This window comes from Biomphalaria glabrata, chromosome 4, assembly GCF_947242115.1.
Source record: "Biomphalaria glabrata chromosome 4, xgBioGlab47.1, whole genome shotgun sequence".
Lineage (NCBI taxonomy): Eukaryota > Metazoa > Mollusca > Gastropoda > Planorbidae > Biomphalaria > Biomphalaria glabrata.
The window spans coordinates 20,777,526-20,804,137 of NC_074714.1; the positions used below are offsets into that span (position 1 = coordinate 20,777,526).

Sequence of the window (26,612 nt, forward strand, 5' to 3'; positions counted from 1 at the left end):
AAAAAAAAAAATTCAAATGTGATTACAAGCGGGGCAATCTTGTGGAACAAATTTAAAGTGGATTATCCCCCTTGTAAACTCCGCACCCCTCTCGTAAAAAAAAACTAAGGATGCTATACACAACAAAATAGAGTGGCTATTACACTCATACACACGCACACACACACACAGAGGAAAACAAACTTATCCTTCTGCCGGTGTAGTGGAAACTTGAGCCCCGCAGCTCGACACAATGGACACGCCGGTGACGGTCTCGGTGCTGTCAGCTTGTACTCCTTGTCTTGGTGGCGAACAATAATTGCATTCGTTGCTTGGCTTGGAACAGAAAGGGTAGCTAACTCATGCAAAAGATGTAAAGATGAGCGTGAAATCCTATTTAAAGAAACTAGAAAATAAAAGCCGACAACTAAACGAGGAAACACCAAGAAACTTTGAAAAAGTCAGAGACAGAAATACTAATTATAAAAATAATAATAATAATAACAATAATAGTTATAATAAAAATAATGCTCTAAATAACAGAAGCAAAGTTAAGGAAAACCAGCAAAAAAAAATGTGGTAAAATGTTTAGAATGATACTGTATTATAGAACTGTTATCTACATACTGTAGATAATACAAATGAAAAACAAAGCAAACTGGAAATTATATATTTTTCTGAAATACTAAGTACTGTTTACAACGATCCCCCGAGGTTTCAGTAGCCCACAAAAAAAAAAATTACCTTAGTATAATAGCAATTTAATTGCTTTGGACAGGCCCCCACTGTCAAGAAACTGTATATCGACTTATCAGCTCTTGATGGCAAGATGTCTAGGATGATTCTCGCCGTGTCTAGCCAACCAGTTATAATGATTGAAACTAATACAAAAGGTGACGATGAAACGAATAACACAACAATGTCTAATGTGACAAATTAGGACCTCCGAACACAATAGGGTCATTAAAACAGGTGTTTAATTATTGATATGTTAACCACCAAAATAGGAGATAATTGAGATAATAATGTGGTTAATTTGGTTGATTAATTAAGATAAAACAATGTAATGAATAGAAACACATAAGAAATGAATAATAGAAATGAATAATGGTACAAAAGATTCGGAGTTATCTAATCATGAAAGGCTAAAACAACATAGTTACATATAAATTGATGCTGGGTACAAATAGCAAGCCACACTGGACAGTTTCTCTCTCTCTTGTTTTAGCCCGGATCCTGGAGCCCACGTCACAGTCCGTATAGTCTTGATGTTATATGTACTTGTAAAACTCTACCGTCTCTGACCGTCACCGTGTGTCCTTAAGAAAAGCACTGATACTGTTCCTGTATCTAACAACTACAACACAAGTCGTATATACCAATACGACATCGACTCCTACAACATCGGTCTGGTCCAGCACCTAGCCGTGTTTGAGTCGTCTCCCCCTTATCTCAAACTGTTTCTGACTTTATAGTCCTTAAGCTATGTCTAATTTATTCTCTAATTATTGTCTTGTCACCCGGACTACGCTAGTATCACGTTTTCCCTACATAAATCTAAAGATCCGCGATGTGTCCTGCCGGTATCACTGACCGTGGTATTTCGAGCCCTAGTGTTCGCGAGTTTATTGTTCCTCTCGAGTCTTCGTAGTGTTGGTGTCAACTGATGTCTCTGTCTGGGTGTCTATACATCACTGTCATAGTCTGCTCCAGGTCCAGCACATGAGAGATCGTACTATATTATTTGTATCAACAACAAAAACCAAACAAAATCACACAGCTGTGACAACCTACATATATTAATTTATTCTAGAAAACGTTAGCTGGATTACTATTAGTAGACCTATTATTATTATAATTATAATTATTACTACTACTACCACTACGGGCCACTACTTCTACTACTATTACTAATACAATATAGGTAAGTGATTTCACTTTGGGTAGTCATGCGTGAAAGGCGGAAATTGTTTACTTCCCTTCAAGGGAGGCTACTTGAACTAAAAAGTATTAGCCTGCGAAACGAAAGATTACGCTACTTCCTTCTCAATTAAATCTAAATTAATTGTTTTTCTGATTTTTCTTACGATGTCCCATCAAACAGGAATAACAGGTAAATTTTAACATTGTTATGCATTTCGTTAAAATCCTAGACTTTAACACATTAAATCGTACCTTTACTTTTTTCAATTCAGGACACTGATGAAGTGTGAAGTTGAATGCAACTTTGAACTTAGTCTGAAACTTTGATTACTGTGTGTGAAAGTGGGCGTTCTAATGGATAAATAGTAACAAGTTCTATTCAATTTCAGTCACTACCTACTACAGTAACAGTACTAGTCTAGTACTAGATCTAGCTAGATCTAGATCTACTATCTAGTAGTACAGGAACTACTGTCTACTCACTACTGTCACTAGTGACAAGATATAGACTCTAGACTAGATTACTGATAGTAGATTTAGATCTAGATATATCTAGATCTAGAATCTAGTAGATTATATTAAATTCTAGATCTAGATCTTGACATCTTGTAAATACTAAAACTAAAATAGATCTAGATCTACTAATCATCTAGTAGATCTAAATCTAGGACTAGAGTAGATGACGTCGCTGCATGATCATGATATCAATATTCAATATTATCAAATAAATATAAGATTAGATTGATTAGATAGATCTAAGATCTAGATCTAGAATGTAGACTAGATCTACTGAGAATCTACTCTGAGTCTGAACTCATTGAACTCTGCCAGTCTCATCAGTCTGAGTCTCTGAGTGGATCAGGTTCTCTTAAATTTATTAATTTAAATTTTAAAAAGTCTTTTAAAATTTTCTAGATTAATATCTTTATCTAGACTACATTATTTATATAGAATCTAGATCTAATCATCTATAGTCTAGTCTTATACTTATAGTGTCTATTAGATACTGATCTATATCTATACTATTTAAATAAACTTTAAAATTTAAATTAAATTTTAATTAAATTAAGTTGGCCTACTACTACTACATTCTAGATTGTAGATCTAGATCTTGCAACCTACTGTGATTGTAGACTCTAGTCTTGTACAGTACAGTTTATATCGCACTCTTCTGTTGTTCTTTTCCCAAGTCCAATGATGTTTGTTGTTGAAATGGAGTCTATTCAGCTCGGTGTGAGCTCTTCAACTTTTCCTTCATCTCATAATGACCTCACATTCCATATTATATTCCAATAGTGGTTTTATTTCTGGCATTTATTTACATTTTTATATGGACCAGTAATATAATTTTCACATCCACCTCCATCATAGTCATGATGGCAGGCGCACCCCTTGGACACCTTGGTAACCCGGGCAATGGTTGAGCTGGTACATCATCTTGAGATTCTTCCACCAGCTGAAGCAGTTTACCATGGAATATCGCTTGGAGCCACATGTGAGAGATTTAGGGGATTATTTAATGTAGATCTAGTTCTAAGAAAAAGTAGACAAAAGAACCATAATGGTGAGAGTAGCAAACACAAATTTTCTGGTAAGTGAGAACTATAGGTTCAAAACAAAAGGTAACTTAAATTTGTTGTATTTCCTAATAAATTATAAAGACTCTCTTTTTAATTGTATGCTCTTGATTTTTTCTTTCTTCAGCAAATGATGAGCTCAGAAGTTTTTTGGCTCAGTCAAAAGATGGACATGTACGACTGATCAAAGTTACTATTGATAATGGTAACCTATTTTTTAGTACTAGATCTAATTGATATCTTACATTATTATATTAATTGCAATAAAACATATTTCTGTTAATTAAATTATTTTTTAAAATTAATGTTAGAACAACTGACGTTTTCTACATCAAGAGAACCCATATCAACCTGGGAGAATGATATCCTTTTTCAAAAAATTTTGTATCATTCTGTTAACTATTTTTAAAAATAGTTTTCTATTGAAGCACAAAACAAAACCCCAAATTAACCCAGTGAATTGCTGTGGTTTCATAATTATTTCTACTTCAGAATATTTATAAAGTAAATAATGCCTTGAAATAGATCTAGACTAACAATAATCAATCTGTGTTTAGCAATATTTTACCAATTGTTTTTGTTAAGATCTATTTCATGCTTTTAGCTTTCTCAATACGCTATGATCCTTAACTCTGCCTGTACATTATGATGAGCTGGTACTTCCACTGTTGGAGGACAAGATGCCTTGTTACATTCTGTACAGACTTGATACTAAAAATAGCATGGGCTATGAATGGCTGTTTATTGCCTGGTCACCTGATTTTGCACCAGTTAGTAATCTTTAGGGTCATTTTGAATTCTTTCTTTTTTAATTGTTGTTTTATGTATGCTAGTATCTTCTACAATTAGTTCTTATATTATGGTTTATAATTCACTAATTGCTCATGGATCTCATAACTCCTATGGAGATGTTTTCCTAACTGAATATTAAATACATATTAAAATTACAACATAAATATTTTTAGCTATAAGAGTAGTATAATTCATTACTTTAAAAGATTTTTTTTTTGCCATTATTTACATATAAGCATTTTATTTAGTATAAAGCAATGTTTCCCAAACTGTGTTCTGAGGAACCTTAGTGTTCCCAGAGGTCTGAATAGGTGTTCCATGAACTACTGGTATAATAAACTAGTAGGCCACCACGTGAATTAATCTCTCTAAAAAAATATATGCAAAGTGTTCCGCTAAATGCTCAGAATGTGCCAAGCGTTCTGTTAAGGGAACTGTTTTTGAAACACTTGTATAAAGAAACACAAAAGACTATTAATTACACATAGTTTCTAATTTAATGGGAAAAAAATAAATAGTTTTATCTCAAATTGTTTTCAGTTTATTAGCAATATGTAAACAGTTTCTACTTAAATACATTTATTGACAATTTAGGTATTTTATTTCTTTGGTTTGTTTTAACTAAAAGTAAGCCATTATTCTTCAAAGTATTAAGAAACTGCTGTGTTGTAGGTCAGGCAGAAAATGTTGTATGCTGCAACCAGAGCCACAATGAAATCAGAATTTGGTGGAGGACAAATTAAAGATGAACTTTTTGGCACTGTTCAGGTAATCATATTAAGTATATAAAAAAAAAAAGTTTCCCTTTCAGACCTTGTGGTCTATAGGGCAGATGATGTAAAGGTCATCTGATTCTGTGGCCTACGGTTAACGAGGGTGTCATGTGGCCAGCACAATGACCAACCGCCTTTATTTTTCCTAAACTAATGTCAGGTACCCATTAGAGCTGGGCGCCCAAGGATCCCGAAATAAAAATCCCAGCCTTCACCAGGATTCGAACCCAGAACCCTTAGTTTGGAAGCCAAACACTTTACCGCTCAGCCATCGCGCCTCCTAAAGTAAAGTTCCCCTTTCAGACCTTGTGGTTTATAGGGCAGATGATGTAAAGGTCATCTGATTCTGTGGCCTACGGTTAACGTGGGTGTCATGTGACCAGCAGGACGACCAACGGTCTTTACTTTTCCCCAACTAATGTCAGGTACCCATTAGAGCTGGGTGGACTCAAGGGCGCCCGAAAATCCCGAAATAAAAATCCCAGTCTTCACCAGGATTCGAACCCGGGACCTTCAGTACGGAAGCCAAGCGCTTTATAGCTCAGCCACCGCACCCTCATATTAAGTATATACTTTAACTTAAATATCTATTGTTCATGTACATGTCAACTGTTCTTTTATATCACATGGCAATATGATTGATTATCATAAAATAATACTTACTATGTACTATGCAAGACCATTATTTCCCATATATTTAAAGTTGATATTTATTATTTAAAATTTGCTGATTTCACTTATCAACCTGTGCTACAGAGTGACGTCTCTCTGCGAGGCTACCACAAGCATGTTCAGGCTGCTCTAGCTCCAGCACCACTGACTATGGCAGAGGAGGAACTTCAGTTCATTAAGCAAAATGAGGTATTGTTACATAAAGATTCTGAAATAATTATTTCATTTTAACTAAGAAAATATCCCATTTAAGATATGTCTTAAATCCATCATGACTTCAGTTCTACATCATGTGCTCTAACATATTATGTTTTGTGAATTCTATCTAAATTTTTAATTTATCTATTAGCCTACCTATATCTGCTTTCTGATATTAAGCTTCTTTTTTAATAGATGTTAAAGTTATCAGATATTGTTGATAAGCATTCATTATTAGACTAGGTAATGTTCTCTCCAAAAGAAAAAATAAATGTTCATGTCATTTTTTTTCTTTACCATAATTAAACCCTTGGTGTCACAACGTGTGTTGTGGTGCCGGGGATTTCACTTGAATTAAAATAGTTGAATAAATGACGATCTAGGATTCACAATAAAAGATTCTTTGTTAAAACACAACTCTGGAACTTTATTTAAATATAAAACGTAAGTACAGCTTATGTACAAGTTACAGATCAACAAGCACAAAAAAATATTACAAAGGCTTTAAATCAGAGCTCTTAGAAAACGCGACTGTCTACTAGGAAATTCTTTCATCGACTCCTTCTTTCTACTCTCGTCAATTCTCTGGCGCTCAAATGTCTTTTTTTTATTTTCAAATCAACCAATAGATTTGCAACATCGTAATTACGTCTCGGGTAAAACCTGAGGCGCTGTCAAGGATCTAGATTTGTGGGGTAATTCCTGAGGCTCAGTCAAGGGTTTATATTTCTATTTACATATAAGCTTTTAAATGTGAAATATACAAATAAATCTATAATGGCATCTGTGACACTTGGTATAACTAATCTTTAAAATTGTGTAGAGATTAACATTGCAATAAAATTAAGTCATTTAAAATTCTTCATATGCTGTAATAGTATTGCCTCGAGACTTGAGACAGTGCCATTAGCCATGATATTTTATTTGAAAAAAATGTTTTGTTTTCTGTCATTCAGATCAAACTTTGTAGAAACACTGCAAAGTATATATATATATTCAGAAACTTAGTGTTGATACTTGGTCATTGGTTTATAGCTCCAAACAGCAAGTAAAAAATGTTTGTAAAATGTTTCACATTTTGCTGATGTTCCTTCAGAGTTGAAGATAATTTATTTCCCAGTCCAAACTTCCAGCAGGACGTCAGGGGATAGGAGCGAGCAGGGTTCGAACCCTGTCAATAAGTCCGAATGACAGTCCAGCTCGCAAAACACGTAATCAGGCAGCCATCTATGACAGACCACCGTGTGGTTTCATAAGAATCTTTTCAGCGTACACAACCAAACCATCTTCCTACCTTTACTCATGGTTACATCAGAAACACACATTCCATAACATTTAGTAATAACTATTAAACACTATAGCTTTAGGATTTTACAACATGCTTGGTTTTGAGAAGATTTGAGAAGATTTTTGTTCTTCTTCTTTAATCTTTTTTATTGTGAGTTCTGGTTTTGGAACAAAGGGATTTGGAATCATGGAACAATATCATTCAGGATTTCTATCACTCTTCTAATGGGTTCCTTGCTTGTAGATAGAGATGTTAATGCTTCCGTATTTCGAGCTAAAAAAAAAAATTTTTTTTCTAATTAAGAAAGAAAGAAATTAGCTTATTTTTCTCACTTGTATTTAGAGGGAAGCTGCAATGGCTATGGTAAGAAGATTGAGAGAATGATGTCCATTGTTTTTATATTTAGTTGTGTACAGCTGCCTGAACTGTTCTACTAAATCTAATCTTAGTTTAGACAAGAGATGCATTTAAGTACTTGGAGACTGGAGTCTTCAATGGGTATTGATTCCTAGAATTTTAAAAATTGATTTAAGTTTTAGATAAATACAAATAGTGTACTGTAATGAAATGGTATACCATGAAATAATTTTTTAAACAATTCGTTCCCTTAAAAATTTATGAAGAAAACAGTTAATGGGCTCAGGGTAATTCTTTTTCTTATTCATATTTTGGGGCTGGCTCAGAAACTTTTTCCCTCATGTTTTAGAAGACTGAATCTGTACTCAATTGTAAATATGAAAGATCTAGAGTTTCTTCTTGTGCTATTTTTTTTTCCTAACATATTGAGTGAAGAATTGTTTATTTTGTTATAATTTAAGTCTTGAATTAGTATTTGCTAAACCACCCAGTTTATTATTAAATTCTTGTGCATTCAACCTGAAAGTATCATTTCTTACTAATGTTATTTGTTCAATATATTTTTGTTCGTAATTAATAGCAATTCAGGAAAATATTACTTGTGATTAAAATTTTAAATCATCGTAAAAACTTCTCATTGATGAGCTTATACAAACATTTATTGTAAGTTATACAACAGTCATTTATTGAGGTTGCATTTTTTTCTTAATTTAATTTTATTGAATTTTCAACTAGCCTGGTTTTAAATCTTTTTTGTTTTCTGTGACTCCATAATAGAAAAGTTGCATATTTTCTTTGCATCACGGTTGTTGACCAATGTCAAAAATATGCCTCTGGCATTATAATAGTATAACATTTTGGTTGTAGTGCTAGTTAGGAGGCCACTGACAACTTGATCAAGTTTGTCCAAAGCTGCAGTACGTGGCTACTAACCTTGGGGATAGAGGCATGTGGAAGATCATCTAGATGTTTTTTTTCCTTTAAAGAACAACTTAATATATCAGTGTCTATTCAAATACATGTGAACATTTTTTAACTCTTAAATTTTATCTATCATCATTTTTTGTTTGTCTGTAGCATATATATTCCATTTTGTTATATATATTTTTAAAAAAAGTAAATTTACTATTATCAAATTGAAAATTTAAGTGGTAGCCAGCCAGATTATTTTTTTACTTAGCTACTGGTTGTAGTATACTGACCCAAGCAAAGATGTTATCTATTGTTGGTGATTGACAATTATACAAATCATACTATGATATAACTAATAGTAGAAGAAATTCAAATGTGACGATGTATATTTTGTTAGTAAAGTAGTTGTGTGTGGAGCTAGTGTAGTCTAAACTAACTCAATAATATTTTTTTGCTGTTTTTGCTGATTTATTGTTGTTGTTGTTTTTAAGCTATAATCACATAATATGCAATTTAAAAAATAAGCACTAACTATTAAATCTAGAAGTGAAACTCCTACATTTTAATGATAAGATTGAAATGAGTGAAAACATCCGTTCGTAATTCTGTAGAATTTTATGTTTTTTTATGAACCTTACACTTTTTTTTATAACTAACATTAGTGAAGTTAATCTTATTTTGATTGTTACAAATATTTGTGCTTGGTAGGTGAATGCACATATAAATGTTGAAACAAAATCCCAAACTATGCAAGGTGTGGCATTCCCCTTGACAGCAGAGGCAGCAGAAGCAGTCATAGCATTTAGAGATGGTACCTACAACTATGTTCAGTTGGTAAGTGTGTTATGTTCGTACTTTACTGTTACACTTTGTATACTCTTAATCTGCATCAATATAATCAATATTTTGGAAGGGTGTGTAGTGAAGAAGAGATAGTAAACTTTCAGAAAGCACAAGAATAACATTGCTGCATAACAAATCAAACAAGAACATACCACTAAACATACCAGAAAAATGTTACTTCAACTTCGTTTAAATTTGTTTCAACTCAAGAATACAGCCATGAGCTTTATTGCAAATGAATATTCACATTTAACTGGTAAAAATAATGCTATAGCTAAAAATTCATAATCTCAGAGACATTCTGGACAGAAAACTGAAAAAGTAGCCATCATGCTTATAGCAATAATTCATTACAAAATCAACTTACAATTACAAAAACATAACCTTATTAAAAAATTAGACATTTAAAGGCATGTTTCTTATTCCTTAAGCTAGGATAATTTCAGATCTTTTTACATTAGATCATCAAATCAACTAGGAAAACTCATGACTTTGATGAGTTACAATGTCTTAATTTGCACATGACTATACCCACATTGTAACAATCATTTTGAAGACACCTTGGCATTGATAGAGTTACATTTGCTAGTATTGTAAACAAAAATTCACTACATTCAATTTGTGTTGTAACAAAAAAAAATCATTCAGCTTGTAGTACATTACTTACAAGAACATTCTACTTACGGAAGAAGTAGCAGTTTTAAAGTGTATTAAAAGATGAAACGATTTAGAGGATGATTGTTTCTAAAAAAAAAATTTCTCTTCTCTAGTCAGTAAAATTCAAATAACTCAACTTAAGGTTTAGAAAATTATTGGCAAAGAATTTCAAAGTGTACAAACTAGTTGCTGAGATATTTTTTTAAATTAATGGTCTCTTTAGTGTAAATGTGTGTGTGAATGTAATTATTAGTTGTACTCTGTAATAAGGTCTCCTTTTTGGTCATAACAGTTAACGTCATAATTTACAGTGAGTGGAAAAACAACATTTCTTTGGTGTTTATTTAAGCATATTTTTTTAAAATCCAGAGTCTAGATTTAACAAAGGAAGTGGTCAACGTAGCTGAAACTGATAACATCCGGGTCGCCAATTTAATTTCACATGTACCTAAAGACAACGCCCGCTACCATCTATTCAAGTTCAGTCACACCCATGAAGGAGATTCTATAGACAGTATTTGTAAGTAACATTATCTTGTGACATTAACTCTTTGGCTCCGCAACAACGCACTGGGCGTTGATTTTAAAAAAGGGGGGAAAAGTCGGACCAACGCTGGGGGCATCAGCTATTTAAAATTTATTTTTTTGTTTCTATTTCTCCAATTCATGTTTTTTATTGCTTAATTTTTTATCTAGAATAGTTTCCCTTTGCTAAACATCCGGAATTTCCTTCATTTAACGTGTTTTTATTTTGTACGAAGTTTGTAAAGAGATGTCATTTATTTTTTCTGTGTGCGTGTTTTTTTTTTATCATGGAGCTTCAACCAAGGCCATATAAACTTTGTAGATCTAAATATTTCTTTTATAAAGAAGTATAATAATTCAGATGACAGTGATTTTGTTTCATCTGATGGTGATATTGATAAATCTAATTATATTGTTACGAATCTCACTATCCAGGCTCTCTGCAAACTGCACCATACACCACCAACTTAAAGAACTTGACAAGTCAGGGCTCCAAAATAACGTAAAGGTTTAATAGTTGAATAAGTAACAGCCAATACTGTACAATTGGCAGCATGTAGAACAGTACAAATAGCTCTGCGATAACAAATATCTCTCCGCCGTATCAAGTCTTGCACTGGCCTCTCCGTCTCGTTCCGGGCTTGCACTGGGTTCAACAGTTCGGGACTGACTTCACACACTTGGGCTCGTTGTGTCGGACTCAATCACAGACCAAGATCAAGACGCCGTTCGTCTCAACTGTACTTGACAGTACTCCGCACTGAACCGTCGTAATGCTCTGTACAGAACCACACCGTTGAACTGTGCTGTAGCCGACCGTGTTCTGAACTCCTGTCGTGAACCCGCTTTCTGAACCTTCTGTCGTGAACCTTGCTGTATTGAGCCCCTTTTCTCAACCGTCTTGACTGCGTCGCCTCCGCTTTTATATAGGGTCCCTACTGGCCTTCTCGAACCGGACAGAACGCCGCTCGACGTTTCTAGGTGGTCAGATGACTACAACTGTCGTGACGCTCCTGAGCTCTGTTCACGACGTCGATCCTTCCCGGACCGCCGTCGATCCTTCCCGAACCGCCGTGTTGACACTCGTCTCAGCTGACCGCTCGTCTAGCGCTGGCCTGGGGCGATTTGCGTCGGCTGACTACACACACACCACTACCCCCATCTGTGCCACCACCAGGTTTATAACAATATAGTCTAGATCTAGTAAATTAATTTATAGATCTAGAATCTAGGCCTAGGTCTAGTAATGATGAAGTTTATCAGCTGATGAAGCAGCTCCACCCCCAGCTAATGTTCAATGTAGATCTAGAACTAGTTTAGCTGTCTCTACATCATCTAGATCTAAATCTAATCAGATAGAGGTAGATCTCTAGATCTATCATCTAGGCACTGAAACAGATCAATTTCAGATTTGTTCCATCAAGAAATTGGGTTGTCACCCTAGACTTAGTCAGCACTGCATCTATTGAGCTGGAATGTTGTTTTTTTTCATTGACAATCACATTGTTGATAGTCTTGTCAGCAAAATAAATAGCTATGCTGACCATAGGATTAAATTGAACATCCCTGCTAGAATAAGATCCATTTTCAGAGAATGGAGACCTATAACTATAAAGAAAGACAGAGTATGTAAACACTGTATGTCAGGGAGAACGGTTTATGTTTGCGCTGGATGGGAGTCGAACCCACACTTCATATTGACTGCTTCCATGAATATCGCAACTAAAAGGAATATTTATATACTAAGTACATGAAGAACTTAAGAAGAAAATATTATAAATATATATATGCTGTACAGTTGGACTTGTTTTAGGGTAAACTTTTTTTGTTCCAAGAGTGTTGCTTTTTTTATAGGCGTTTTCATTAAAGTAGTGACATTGGATTATTAGTTCCAGTTTATTATTTTTTGCATCTATTGCTGTTTCTTCTATGGTGTTCTGTAAACAAATGGATAAAAATGAGAAAAAAACTTCTTTGAATTCAATTTGAACAATAAATTTCTTGTAACATGCACTTGGATGGATATTTTCAATGTCAGTTGGTGAGTTTTTCATTTTTAATTTTTATATTCAAAACCTAAAATTACCTAAACAACATGATTTGCAAACTAGAAAACATAAGAAATGGAAAGAGCATCCATTTCTCTTTAATTCTATATCAAATTTATTATTTTCCAATAATAAATTAAAAAGTTATACAAGTTATATCGAAGCAAAGTAGGGCACTCTGAAATGGCGGAAAAATTAATTCCGTCCAAAAGTGGAAAATAATTCCAAAGTAATTCCGGAGCCAAAGAGTTAATTTGTCTCTAGACATGTTCATCCTTTTAGATTGTATTAAACTGTATTAAGCTATCTAATTAAAAGACTAAGTCTACTAGGGGTTTCAATGTATACTTCTTATTGTTATGTCTAGATAGCAAGGATTTGCTTAATACTGTTATGACTTTGCCATGCGCACCGCCATCCAAGATAGTGCAGAAAGAAGGTGCGCACTATCTGTGACAAAACAAGTCGGATGTTGACATTAGGACTAACGATTTCCGCCCAAGTAGAGAGCCAATATGGAGATGCTGTGCTCAAGGCAGATGCCCCTTTGTGTTTGTCATGTCTCCGTGTAAATAAACGTCTATGTCCTCGTTGAGTTGCCTCCCTTCAGTTATTACATAGGTGTCAGAAGTGTGATTATAGGCGACTCAACGAGAGGAGGTAGGATTTATAATGGCATCTTTGAAACAACTAGACCAGCTTTTATTTAAAGAGCTAAGACAGGAACTTCGTTACAGACGCCTAAAGCTTAGTGGTAGCAAGGAGGTGCTTACAGCTCGTCTCCGGCAAGCCCTAATTAATGAGGACGAAGATCCGGAGACCTACCTATTTGAAATTGAACCGGAGATTTATGAGCTTATTGGCAAGATAAATGAAGGTATTGATGCAATGTGTGAACAAATGAACAGTATGGGGAACAAGGTAGATAAGATGGTGTCTCAGCTGAAAGAAGGAGTAGACTCGTTGGTAAAGGAGCAGTTCCCTGCAGACTCGTTGGTCAAGAAGTTGCGTGGTCAAGACTGTGGTTGCACAAACAGTGGTGACGGAGACGCTGGGGATTTGAGCGCCGTCTGTGTCTGTGTTGTGGGCAAGTCTTGTGGTTGTGACTTTCAAGATGAGAAACGTGATGGCGATTGCTGTGATGATCTCAACTGGATGTACCGAGTCGAACGGAAGGAGACAAATGAAGAAACTGAAGTCTGTTATGTGCCTGAAGCGTTTGTTCCTGTTGTACCTGTTACCAGTACCTCAATGAGCCGGACAGATCAAGACAACGTTGGGTCTGCTTTCAAGCCTGTTGCTATGGACCTTAAAGACCTCTGCCTATCTGTCGGTGCTCACGAGGGAAATTCGAAGCTTGACAACTGCATCCAGAAGTTTACCATGAATTGTACGTGCGGCGCATCACACATAGAATTTAGATGCCAAGAAAACCACCAACAGGGCATATGTACTTCTACCATCATCATCGACATTGGCATAGACGAATGTCAATCGGACTACTATAAATCTGAGCCGTCAAGAGGAAGACATTTTCCACTTGAAACTGAAGAGACCTGTATTCTTGACGTGAAACTGTTGTCTGAGGATGACTGCGGTGCATTGGACTTTGTTTGCAACATGGCTGCATGTGAACCTGCAGCTCCCTTGAGAGGCGTTTGTCGGAAAGGTCTGCTGAGACAGCGTGTCCAATCAACGGCTGTGCTGAAGAAAACAGTGCTCGACAATATCTCTTTGTGTGTCAAACGGCCACGTTATCGTGGCAACAACAACCTGGTCAACTGGAGAAAGAGAAAGCGGCACTGGAGGAAAACAATGCGGATGGCTTCGTGGGGAACACGCTCCCTGCCGCCTGTGGCTCCCACTGATCGACCTCCACCTGAACTGTCAAACCTCAGCTGCACTGTTTCTTTTCGGGACGAAAAGTGCTAAGACGGGGGCTATATTATGACTTTGCCATGCGCACCGCCATCCAAGATAGTGCAGAAAGAAGGTGCGCACTATCTGTGACAAAACATTAGGACTAACAATTTCTGCCCAAGTGGAGAGCCAATATGGAGATGCTGTGCTCAAGGCAGATGCCCCTTTGTGTTTGTCATGTCTCCGTGTAAATAAACGTCTATGTCCTCGTTGAGTTGCCTCCCTTCAGTTATTACAATACTTTAAAAAATAAATATTTTTTATACATTTTCATAACTATTAGTCATATTTGTTTGGTCCCTGTTTGTCATATTTATAATACTGTACTTGTGTTTGGCTCTTGTTCTAGTGTTTATCTATTCCATGCCTGGCTACAAGTGCTCAATAAAAGAAAGAATGTTGTACTCCAGCTGTAAGTCTCCACTATGTGAACAACTGACATCTAATGGTATAGAGATAGAGAAAAAGGTAAGTCTATGTACCTACATGCAAGAAAATGTTCTACCATGAAAGACTTTACAAATGTCTGAGTACTATGGTTACCAAACAGTTAGCACTGAGCACCAATTAAAGGGAACAAAATTCAGCTTCTGTGCTATGAGATTTGTAATTAAAGGAAGAGCTTAGATCACCTTGTTTAACATGTTTTGTATTTTTATTTTTGCCAGAACACAACTCTCATAAAGTACAAAAAAAAAGTAAAGTCCGCCTTTCAGACCATGTGGTCTATAGAGCAGATGATGATATAAAGGTCATCTGGTTCTGTGGCCCAGGGCACGACATAGCCTAAAGTGTACCGATGTGCCAAAAAACTCATAACTCATTCTGTGGCCCACGGTTAACGAGGGTGTCATGTGGCCAGCTCAACGACCAACTGCCTTTACTTTTTTTCCAACTAATGCGTGGATGCAAGATCGCCGGCTATAGCCGGCATGCCGGCAAAATCGAAGTTTAAAAAAAAAGCTTGCCGGCAAACGCCAGTCCGACTGATTGCCGATTCAGTATCGGACTTTTTTTTTTTTTTCACATTCACGTTTTGTACTTTCAAACTAAAACTTAATAAGTCGAATTCAAAGAAAGACAGGAAGTTACAATTCTTAAGTTACAGCGCATGCGCTATTTCCGAACTTTCGCTTTGTATCAAAAACGTAAACAAAAGTTAGAAACAAATCCGTATGGCCCCGGCCTGAGACGCCTAAGTTAGATCTAGCAAGTAGATCTATTTATCTAGATCTAGATCTAATTCTAATAAGTTTGATCTGCCGGCATAAAAATTGAAACCAGACCTAAAGGCTAGATCTAGTCTAGAGATCTAGATTCTAGATCTATTTCTACATTTTAAAATGATCTTTGAAGTTGAACGTATTTACCCGAAAATGCGAAATTACCGTACCGGATCATCACCGTATTAATAATGATAGTAACGATAGTTATAAAACTTATATAATAATATAGATCTAGTCAATTCTAGTCTTGCCTTTTTTAAAATAAGTTTTTTATTATTAGATCTAGTCCTCGAATCTAGATTTAATTATATCCAGGCCCAGGGACTAGACCTAGCCAGGCTAGATCTAGATAATTGGAATAATTATTCCAATTATCTAGAATCTTACACTTACAATCTACCACTAGCCTGACTAGGTCTAGTCCCTGGGCAGAAGCAGCATAGATCAAAAGTAGATCGTATCTATTAGTATTATTTTATAATCTATTATCAGATATAATATTCTACTAGTAAAGTCTAGATCTAATTAAATCTAGATTCTAGATCTAATAATAAAAAAAACTTATTTAAAAAAGGCAAGACTTAGGGATGTTACAATATCCGGTGACACGCCCCTTTTATTAAGTCAAAAAACTGTTTCGACTTTTTTCTGACATTTTTTTACATACCTTAAAGGTGCACTTTTTTAACCTATTAATTGAATACTTCTCTGTAAAAGAGTTATAGTTTTTGATTGACCAATAAAAATGGCTTCCGGGAATGAAATTACGCTTTCCCACGTGGAGTAGAAGGTTTCGTTTTATTAGACTTAAATAAAGGTTCGATTTCCCTTGTGTATAGTTTAAAAAGCTCAACATTCCCACGCCTTTTGACTCTCCAGTATTGTAGAGCATTTTTCTGGCTAAATTTCAGTGCTTTACTTTTCACATAAGACTGTGCACTTTGGATGCTATTAATTTTTTAATATTTAGCTGTTGAATCTAATGCTGGAGGCCATTATTAACCATTGTAATTTTAGCCATCTTGTTTACATGCCAAGATAATAGTGATTGGTCAGATTGGTCATGTGACATCAAATAATTTTCTGATAGGTTGAATTATTATAGCAGTTTAAAAAAAACTTAGACTGAAATGATGTCAAAATGGCTGACATTGATTTATTTCTGCAGTTACACATTTTGAAATAGATGTAGATTTAGATCTAATGAGTATATAATATGCAGCTTAGTGTTCAGATATTTAAATAACAATAAACTTTCATTTGAAACATGTTTTTGGACTAGTTGATTAATATATAAGAAATGGCAAGCATATTTATTCAACACATTCAAATCTCCTCACATCGTGCCCATTGATTGCTATGATAAGGACAAGCACACATAGAAAATTTATTTTCTTTCAACCAGGAATCATACATACATAATTCATATAAATTTAGAAGGCTCTTTCAAATCTACAACATATCAGATAACAAGATTCTTAAAAAAAAAATTCTGAAAAAAATTGTAACATCCCTACAAGACTCTAGTCTAGATTTAGATTTTAGATCTAGTAATCTAGTAGATGATTCTAGCTAGGGCTAGTAGGGCAGGGCTCACTTCTATGATCTAGCATTACTAGATTAGTGTATATAGATCTAACTTCAAGATCTGAAACTAAATCTAGAGTATATAATTAAAATAATTTGGATTTAGGTCTAGTCTATACCTAAATCTAGAGAAAATCTAATATCTAGTTAAATAGTAGCTCTAGTGACACTCTATTCCTAGACAAGTTAAAGTCTAGACTTAGACTCAGAGAATATTGTATGTCTAGATCTGTAATACTTAATTAACTTAATACTTACTAGTTTCTTTATTAGACCTAGATATAGATAGATGTAAATTGATGGATCTACTTTGTTACTATTATCATAGAATTAAAATAACATCTTGACTAGATCTAGATATCTAGTATAAAAATCAGTCTAAGACTAAGTAATCTAAGCTACTATTAGTTAGAAGATCCAGTTAACTAGTTCTATATTTGGTAAGATCTACTGACTACTCTGTCAGCCAATAAATATTTAGATCTATTAGATCTTTTATTTGAAATAGAGTTAACTTTTAACATAGGTGCTACAAAGTTTGATTTATACTAATATAGTAGTAGTAGGTAGGCCTATCTATGTGCATATTATATATAAAAAAAAATGAAATGTTTAAACATACATGTAGATTATAGTAATTTAAGTAAAAGCTTAGAATTTATAGTTTGTATTTAAAGACATATATATTTATATATATATATATAGCGGTAAATGTTTTATTTATGTCGAGAAGTATAAGAGGCATCATGCTTGCAGGTTTTTTGGGATTGCCGACCCCCCCTTGCAGGCAAAACGGGGTTCTGTTGCTTGCATCCATGAACTAATGTCAGGTACCTATTAGAGCCTGGTGGATTCAGAGGCTCCTAAAGATCCCAAAATGAAAAATCCCAGTCTTCACCAGGATTCGAACCCGGGACCCCTGGTCGGAAGCCAAGCGCTTTACCGCCCAGCCGCCGTGCCATATAACTCCTCAATTTAATGAATGAAGAAAATAAATTATTATTAGTACCGGTAAAATAAAAAAAAAGCTACACAATTTCTACATTAACCACTGCAGTATCACAGTCTAAACATTGTATCATTGTATGCTATGAGGCTCATCATCTGCTCCATTGCCTACTTTTAGCTCACTATTTCATCAGTCTAAAAATTAAAATGCAAAATTTGACACATAAATGTGACAAAACATTCTATAAAAATTTCATAAAGATCACTATATTAGTACTTGTTTTAATTAAAACTACTTTTTTTGTCATATTGATACAATTTTGCAAAAAATTGGCATTCATTTTTGTTTATTCTTTTAGAAGTTATCCATAGATCTAGATCTTTATATTAAGGTTTAAGTATTTGTAGTATGACTGGATATCTAAGTTGTTAGGTGTCTTGCTAATAATGCCAATGTCTAAATTTTGCTCCACTTATCGGACAATTTTATTTTTCAAGAGCAAATAAAATACTTTTTTTTTTTCTTTTAAACATAATTGAATTTTTTTTAATTTATTTATTTTTTTTTTTTGTTTCAATTTTGTTTTTGATAACTGCATGATTGAAAATTTCTTTTCATATCTTTTAAAATGATTAAAAACTCCATGAAAATTTTACATTTCAATTAAATCCTTGTTTTTAACTAATATCTCATGACAGATTGAAATAGATGATCCTTCAGAATTAACAGAAGAGTTCATATATGATGAAATTCATCCTAAAAAAAATGCTGCCAGACAAGCTTTCGCCAAGCCCAAAGGTCCTGCCGGTAGAGGGCCCAAAAGAATGACCAGAAACACAGAGTAGATGCTATTTAAAAATAATTTATGTGTTCCCCTTTTCACTCTATTTTAACCACTAAAGTTTACTTCTTCTATAGTGAACAACAGATATAGGGTACCACAGTGTTTCAATACATTACATATATTTTTCTACTATCAGTTTGATTACTCAGCGGGACTTTTATAACATTGTGGGCCTTGTTTTAAAAGTTTGTTTTTTTGTTAACCTTCTGACCAGACTTCATGATTGTTTAGCACTACAGTTTAGAACATTAGTGTAAATGTTCAATGAACAATGTCGTGCCTTAAATGAAGAAAAAAAACTATTTGTTACAATGATAAGAAAAAAATGCAATAAAGTTAAACTGTTTTATAATGCCAATTATCTAGAGTAACATTTTATTAATATTAAAAGACACATTAAATTACAAGATATTTATATGCTAGATTTCTTTATTTTTATAAAACTTTTTGCTTTATTATAAATAATTAGAAATCTTTAAGTAGTTATGCCTGTTAATGTTTGAAAAGATATAACTGTCTTTACGGATATGACATACATGTGGTTTGTGTTGGATCTCAAATATCTTTGTCCTAAGTTGCTCTCTATTGTACATTCATTGTAAGTCTTTTTGGTTAATGGAATGATGCAGAAGTAGGCAAGCAGATTTTTAGCATTTTTTAGACACATTTTTTTCATTATAATTTTTCTCATAAATCTAAAAATATTTAAATTCAGATACTTTTTCCATAATTAAGAAATTTGATTTTTTTCTAGCAAATGTACATATCATTTTTTTGAACTGTCAAGTTTGTATTTGTAATTTTTCAGAGCTAGTAATGAATATCAAATTTGTTTGAATGAATAATTGAATTGTGTTCTTTGTTTTGTTCACCATATTTTCGCGCATATATTCACACATACGTATACCCCTCGTAAATTACAAAATAAGTAAAAACTAAAAACTAAATCATACAACCTTTACCCTTATAAACTTGGCATATGCAAAGCACGACTAGCTGCTAACTACTGGTACATAAAGTTGTTGCTCGAACTTTGTAGCTTTAAGAGTGCATCATATGGAATTAAATTATATTAATTATGAATTGTTTTCCGAGGTTTTTTTTATGAGATCATACAGTGACATGTAGGAGGTATAAAGACCCACCCGTGTGTCCATAGTTTCCATTATGCTATGTTTATGTGTAAAATAAATTTTCTAAACCCAGCATCTTTGTATACCCCACCATTCTTATATAACCTGAGGGTTATGTGTGTGAAAATATGGTAGTCTGTTGAAAAATGTGTAGTGATGTTATTTATTTTTTTGGTGGTGTTTTTTCTGTTGTAGGATGTAAGGGGTCAGACACTGTAATTAACATTTTAAGCAACAGAGCTGTGATTACGTTTATATGTGCACTTGTTACTTTGAGCATTTCTAAGCATAGAATTGGCCTGTGAAAAAAAACTATTTATTGAGTCCTGAAAATTATCACATCATATTTCAGACAGAAAGCACTTTCATATCTGTGATAGGTGTAACCTGTAAAAATGGTGGCTATGTTGGTCTACTGTGGTGTATTGTAACTAGTTTTATCCTATGAACATAAAAGAAAATTATAGTAACTTTTATATGGTTACATGCCAGATGTCAAAGTAAAGATGCCATCAACATTGTCTTTCTTTGATTCTAAAAATCAGGGAGTATAACAGATGTGTATGAGGTAACATCATTGTGATAAGTTACTGGCTTTCATTTAACAATTGTATCAATCTATTCAAATATTTTACATTACTCAATTACAATAAACAAAGAAAACCTCCTCAGAATGGGGTTAGAGAAAGATAACATATGCATTGTGTGTCTCACTAGGAAATAATTTTTTGCTAATGTGTGGTACATAGTAACACAGCTGTTAGATAATTTAAGAAATAGAAATTTAAGCTTATTGTTTCTTATGTGCAATGATGTTCACTTGTTGTCATACAATCTTAATTTTCTAGAGTTTCATTTCTGTGTTCGTAACATTCCTTCTAGACTTTAGCAGTTTCATTGTTTTATGCTGCATCCAGGGTTTTTGTTTTCTTTCTTCATATTTTCAATGCTAGACTTGTGCTAAACTTTTTAAAGTAGATGACAGTATTAATGTTTCTGACAGAGAACATTTATGAAGAAAATATCAATGAAAAAGAAGAGATGCTCTACCTGATTGTAAAATTGATATTAAGTATTATTGGAAAATACATGAAGGTAAATACAAATATTAACAAACTGTAAAAAGAATAAAATATTTTTTTCACCCCTTTCAATATTTTTTTATATATTTTATCTTGAAATCTTTTCAAAAAATTATGGTACAATTTTAATATTTTTGAAACAAAATATGAATTTGTGTTTAATAGTCAGTGTTTCTCTGTTTGAAGCTTATGTCAGTGCACTAAGAGTAGTCAGTAGACTAATGAGTAGTCAGTGCACTAAGAGTAGTCAGTAGACTAATGAGTAGTCAGTGGACTAATGAATAGTCAGTGGACTGAGTAGTCAGTGCACTAAGAGTAGTCAATGGACTAAGAGTAGTCAATGGACTAATGAGTAGTCAGTGGACTAATGAGTAGTCAGTGCACAACTTCAACTCCTGCAGTCACATTGATTTGTACAGATATTTCCATTGAACAAAAATCACACTTCTAATTTGATGAAATACATGACTGAAACAAAAACTAAAACACACTTCTGGCACCAGTATTATTATATTCCATTCATGCCTATTTACTTTTCAAAGCTACATCCAACATTTTAAGTCTCCATTTTTATTCACTTTAAATGCATATTTAATAAATTGTATTTAAATGTTTTCTTTCCACCATTTTGCTGTAACTGGCAATGTAGACTTGATATCATCTTGAACCTGTATTCAGCAAAACAATAAACATTTAGTATACAGAGACTAATGGATAGGCCAGTAACTAAGTCTCCAACCAAAAAAATTAGCTTGAGTCCTTGTTGGTCTATGATGCTCATACGCCTTGTTCATGTTTCACTGAGTCAAACGTGTACTAGGAAGAATAAATGAGAATGATCTTGCCAATTATGTCAAATATTTTTCTGAAAACTAAACTAAAGGTCAAAGTTTATTTTGTTAAGACTGCATTATAATTCAACATATTACACTTGTGACTTTTTAAAAATGTGCACTAGAAAACAAAACAGTTGATGCATTGCTATAGAAATGCACAGAATTAATTTTACTCTTCAATCTGCAAAAGGTTATCAGTGTTGGAGTGTTCCAAACTTGTTGTTACTGCATATCCTAGGCAAGTGTTCATAGCTTTGGTTTGGAATCTATGCAAAGAAAACTAAACTCTGTGATATGTAGGCCTAACTAATTCTTCTGTCTTTGTTACAAAAAAACAACAACTAAGCTTTCTTGCATTATTTAGTTTTTATATTAACAGTAGATCATATGTAAGTAAAACTGAATTTTTTACATCAAATGTTAAAATGCAGAAATCAAATGACCTGTGGATTAAATGTCATATCTTTTTGGAAGGTGGAAATTCAACTGTTTAAAAATTCTATTACCGGGTATTTAGAAAGTCCTTCTGACTTCCCCCCAAACCAGTCCCATTAAATAAAGACACTGCAGATTATCTTACTTATTGAAAAGAATTACTTTTACTGTTGCCTTTTTGTAGGTGTGAGAATATCTTCAATGTTGTAAGCCATAACTAATGCAAGATACCATTCAAGCAATTCTGTATCAATAAGTCTACTGATTAAATTCAACTGCTTACATGATTGTTGTTATTTTTAAGTCTGATTGAAGCTACAAAATAATGAATACAGAGTACATAGTTCCAAACTGAGCATTATTTGGAATCTGGATTCCTCATTGTGCAATCCAAATGATAAGGAAAGGCCCATCAGCGAAATGGCATATAAAGCGAACACCTCCCCGTAATTTTTATCCATTCTTATTTATTTCAAAAGTAATTGCAGAACTAATAAAATGGTATTACAAAGACTCCATTTTTCTATATTTTCCACCTATTCATTTTCGTTTTCCCTCATAAAATAAAGCATAGCTGAAGGTCAAAGTTGACACGCATGGAAATTTCATTCTCAAAACGTTTCCGGATAAACGAGAATAGGTCCGAACTTAAGGCGATTTTAAAGCACCAATGGACATCGGCCGACAAAAAATCGCCTATTATGCTTCAAAATAGATGAGGAAATAGTTAGCTAGAATAGCAAAGGCTATTCATTCCGTTCGAAAAAAAAATATTATGGAGTGTTCGCTCAAAATGACCTTTTAACTGAAAACCTATTCAGCGAAACCCCTATTATAAGCTTAAAAAGCCATTAATAATAATTTAGTTACTGCCCAGTGTTTTATCGCCCAGTTTTTCTTTTTGTCTTATCTATTGTTATTGTTTGTAAACTGAAATATTAAAATAATAGGCCTATTTTTTAACTTAACCCAATGTCTTCAATTTCGAAGGATGAGTGCAGTAGCCTACATGTTTCACATGACTACGCCCAGTTGCGACCAGCATATTTTCCCGCATTTTCTTTCCGTCTAAAATGTTTGACTCGCGCCTCTCTCCAACAGTCATATGCTGGCAGTTACTTTCCTCTATGCCAGTGAGGGTGAAGTGACGCATCATTTGATCTTAACAGCGCTTAGGCCTATACGATTTATACGGGGGGGGGGGACCTCTGTTTTACCATCCACCTTTTTTTTTAACTGGCTGGTTAACCTCTTGTTACTAATTAATGATATTAATATGTGTATAGATGTTTAAAAGAAGATCAGAATTCATTTTCACTGGGTTCCCCCACCATTCTGAGATTAGTATTTCAGAAGATTTCCAAGAGTTTTCCAGGAGAAAATATTCGATTTCAGGAGCGAAAAAAACGCTAACTATATATTTAGTAATAAATATAAGAATTACCATATAATATACATGTATAAAATTACATCTCTCCTGAGCCTTTCGTCTCCATGCCCGAAACATATATCATCAATCCATCGCATTTGGGATCTGCCTTTGGGTCAATCAGCGCGTGTGTGTGTGTGGGGGGGGGAGGTCGAGTTGATGTTGATTAAATTAAGTGTTAGGGTTAGGGTTGTGTTCTTAAAAAAAATAGTCACAGTAACGAGAGTTTATGAAATGGGGAGTAAAATGACGTGGACTAGCCTCTAGGGAGGAGGCGAAATAGAATTTTGTAGTTTCTTTCTTTCTTTAAAAGAAAAATATTTGATCGCAAGTTTCGTAGGCTATATAGACATCAGTTCCAAGCAGAGAAAGGAGATGTGGAGCACGAGAAAAGTGAAAACAAATTTAGGCCTAATGTCACAAGGAGGACAATAGTTGTAATGCTTCATGGAAGAAGTTAGATGATAGAATTAATTGAAGCATAATTTCCTATATTTTAACATGCTATTCCGCGAAAATTGCGTTCGCTGATTAGGTCCGACCCCTACCGCAAGTTGACTTGAATTATAAATTTAATAGCTGATATGGAAAAAAGATTCAAATTTAGTTTTATCGCCCAATAGCTGAGGAGTCCGCAGATGTTTTCATTTTTTTAATAAGTTTAACCATTGCGGAGTTATAAATTCTAAACTAAAAACTGGCACAAAAGCGTTCGCCATTGATCCTTTCCCATAAATGTATTTGTATAATACCACTGAATGACTCATTGATCACGAGATCTCTTAAATGACGTAAGTATCAGCATCAAATTTCGTATACAGGTTCCTTTTACCTCCTATGTGCTCACTAAAAATTGTTTTTGACAGATTCTCACCCTGACGACCGCCATTCGCGAAAAACCGGAAGTTCAACCTTTGTCAATATTTCATTTTCGGTATTTCACCCAAAAGGCCGCAGTCTTTAGGGAAAGCATAGATAGAAATATCTCTCAAATTTCGTATTTTTAAAGCTTTTTTTTTCTTTTTTCCTAAGTCTACTTATTTTTTTCACACACAATATAGTTATGCTTGCCCTGGATGTGGCAAAATATGTAGGTCACAGCTGTGGCTGCGTATATTCGGACTCGAATACAGGCTTTCATTATTATTACATCATTTCAACTTCCTCTTAGACACGGTCTAAATAAAAAAAACAAAACCAATCCTAATAGCCTTCTTTTTTTAGAGAGAGAGAGAACAAGAAATGGTACTTTGTAACACAGTAAAAAAAAACAAAAAAAAAAACACTAAATTCTAATAGTATTAATAGTATCTAGATCTGTTGTCATTTCGCTACATTCAAATCAAATGGAGTGAGATAAACGATTACAGTTAATAAAACCAAATTGATATTTCTTTTTATTTAGAAAACAAAATACCAAAATTAATGTAGAAAAGGGAACATGAATGGATCCGTCAGAAAAAGCATTTTTTCCCTATATGCCTGAAACTGATAGTGTGAAGAAAGGTATTCGGTGTCTAATACTGTAGGCGTACATTTCGTGCATTAAGATCGAAGGTTGCAAAAAAAAAAAAGAAAACTAAAGGAGGGAAGGTCACGGTCGAAATATAATATAGAGTGAATTGAGAAGCCGAAAAAAAGTCATATATGAGTGCGTGTATGTGTCGGGGGTGCATAATGGAGCAGGTGTTTACAAATCAAGTCAAAAGTCTATGTCGGAGATTTTACGATGCGCAAGTTAAAAGAAAAAAAAAAGGGAAAGGGGGGGGGGGGTCCAGAGAGAGACATAGGCCTACAGACAGAAAAGGAAATAGAGAGCGGACTACACTAATTCACGGAGTAAATATGTTAGGTTGATAGTTAAAACGTGGCCCATTTATTACAATTCAAAAAAAAAAAAAGAAATGTGTGTTCTGACCATAATTATCAATTTAAAGCCTAGGAACAAATCAGTCGGTGTACTAAAGGCATCAATACTGAAATACATAATAATATATTTTAAATACTAACACATATTGTGATACACCAGTAAAACACTCAGAGGCAAAACTATAACAATGTATCTCCACTATTCTCCACATACAATCTCGGCTCGTAAAAAAATGTTTACGTTGCTCCTATTCAACTAAATAAGGCGTGTCGCGGTCATTTCACCCACAATTACATATCTGTAATGGTGTAATTTTCTTTTTAATATAAGCATAGTGTCACGACCATCAATGGTGCTTGATGTCACGATCTCTAATATGCCGAGGATTTAGAAATCGTCAGTTGATAAGATGATCATTTAGAAGTTGCCAGTTGATAAGAAGATCATCTAGAAGTTACTAGTTGATAAGAGGATCATCCAGAAGTCGCTAGTCAATAAGACGATCTAAGTATGTTATTATTAAATTCAATGAAGAAACTTCTCTTCGTCTAAAACAAATACTTTAATTCAAAACTTGGAAAAGCTATTCACAAATAATTACAATGGTTAAATGTACTTGAATAGAACAGAATATGTATATTTCTACTGAATAAATGATCTACACAATAATATAATTATGTCTTCTTCCTTTGAGTTCTAACACGAGACTGGCGGTCCTTCAGAGCTTTGGGCGTTTTGCCATGTGACTAATATCTCT

The 26,612-nt window shown here is 34.0% G+C and overlaps 1 protein-coding gene across 2 annotated transcripts; it reads left to right on the forward strand.

The window, feature by feature from the left end:
* Window positions 1-1,937: 1,937 nt before the first annotated feature.
* Window positions 1,938-21,357, forward strand: LOC106075699 (twinfilin-2-like). 2 transcript variants are annotated; one of them, XM_056026088.1, is made up of 10 exons: window positions 1,938-2,092; window positions 3,607-3,684; window positions 3,791-3,841; window positions 4,122-4,249; window positions 4,944-5,039; window positions 5,801-5,905; window positions 9,180-9,305; window positions 10,341-10,491; window positions 14,814-14,932; window positions 18,925-21,357. In XM_056026088.1, exons 1-10 carry the CDS (start codon window positions 2,068-2,070, stop codon window positions 19,069-19,071), a joined length of 1,026 nt encoding a protein of 341 aa, XP_055882063.1. In that variant the 5' UTR covers window positions 1,938-2,067; the 3' UTR covers window positions 19,072-21,357. The 2 variants fall into 2 exon arrangements, with proteins under 2 accessions (XP_055882063.1, XP_055882062.1); XM_056026087.1 differs by lacking the exon at window positions 1,938-2,092 and adding an exon at window positions 3,304-3,493.
* The last annotated feature ends 5,255 nt before the right edge of the window (window positions 21,358-26,612 follow it).

What these genes read in the sequence shown, in the direction of transcription:
- LOC106075699 (XM_056026087.1), top strand. Translation starts at nt 3,319, where the DNA reads ATGGTTGAGCTGGTACATCATCTTGAGATTCTTCCACCAGCTGAAGCA. An exon ending in AACTTTTTGGCACTGTTCAG is followed by an intron (nt 5,040 to 5,800) that starts GTAATCATATTA and finishes CCTGTGCTACAG; the next exon opens with AGTGACGTCTCTCTGCGAGG. An exon ending in GTATAGAGATAGAGAAAAAG is followed by an intron (nt 14,933 to 18,924) that starts GTAAGTCTATGT and finishes ATCTCATGACAG; the next exon opens with ATTGAAATAGATGATCCTTC.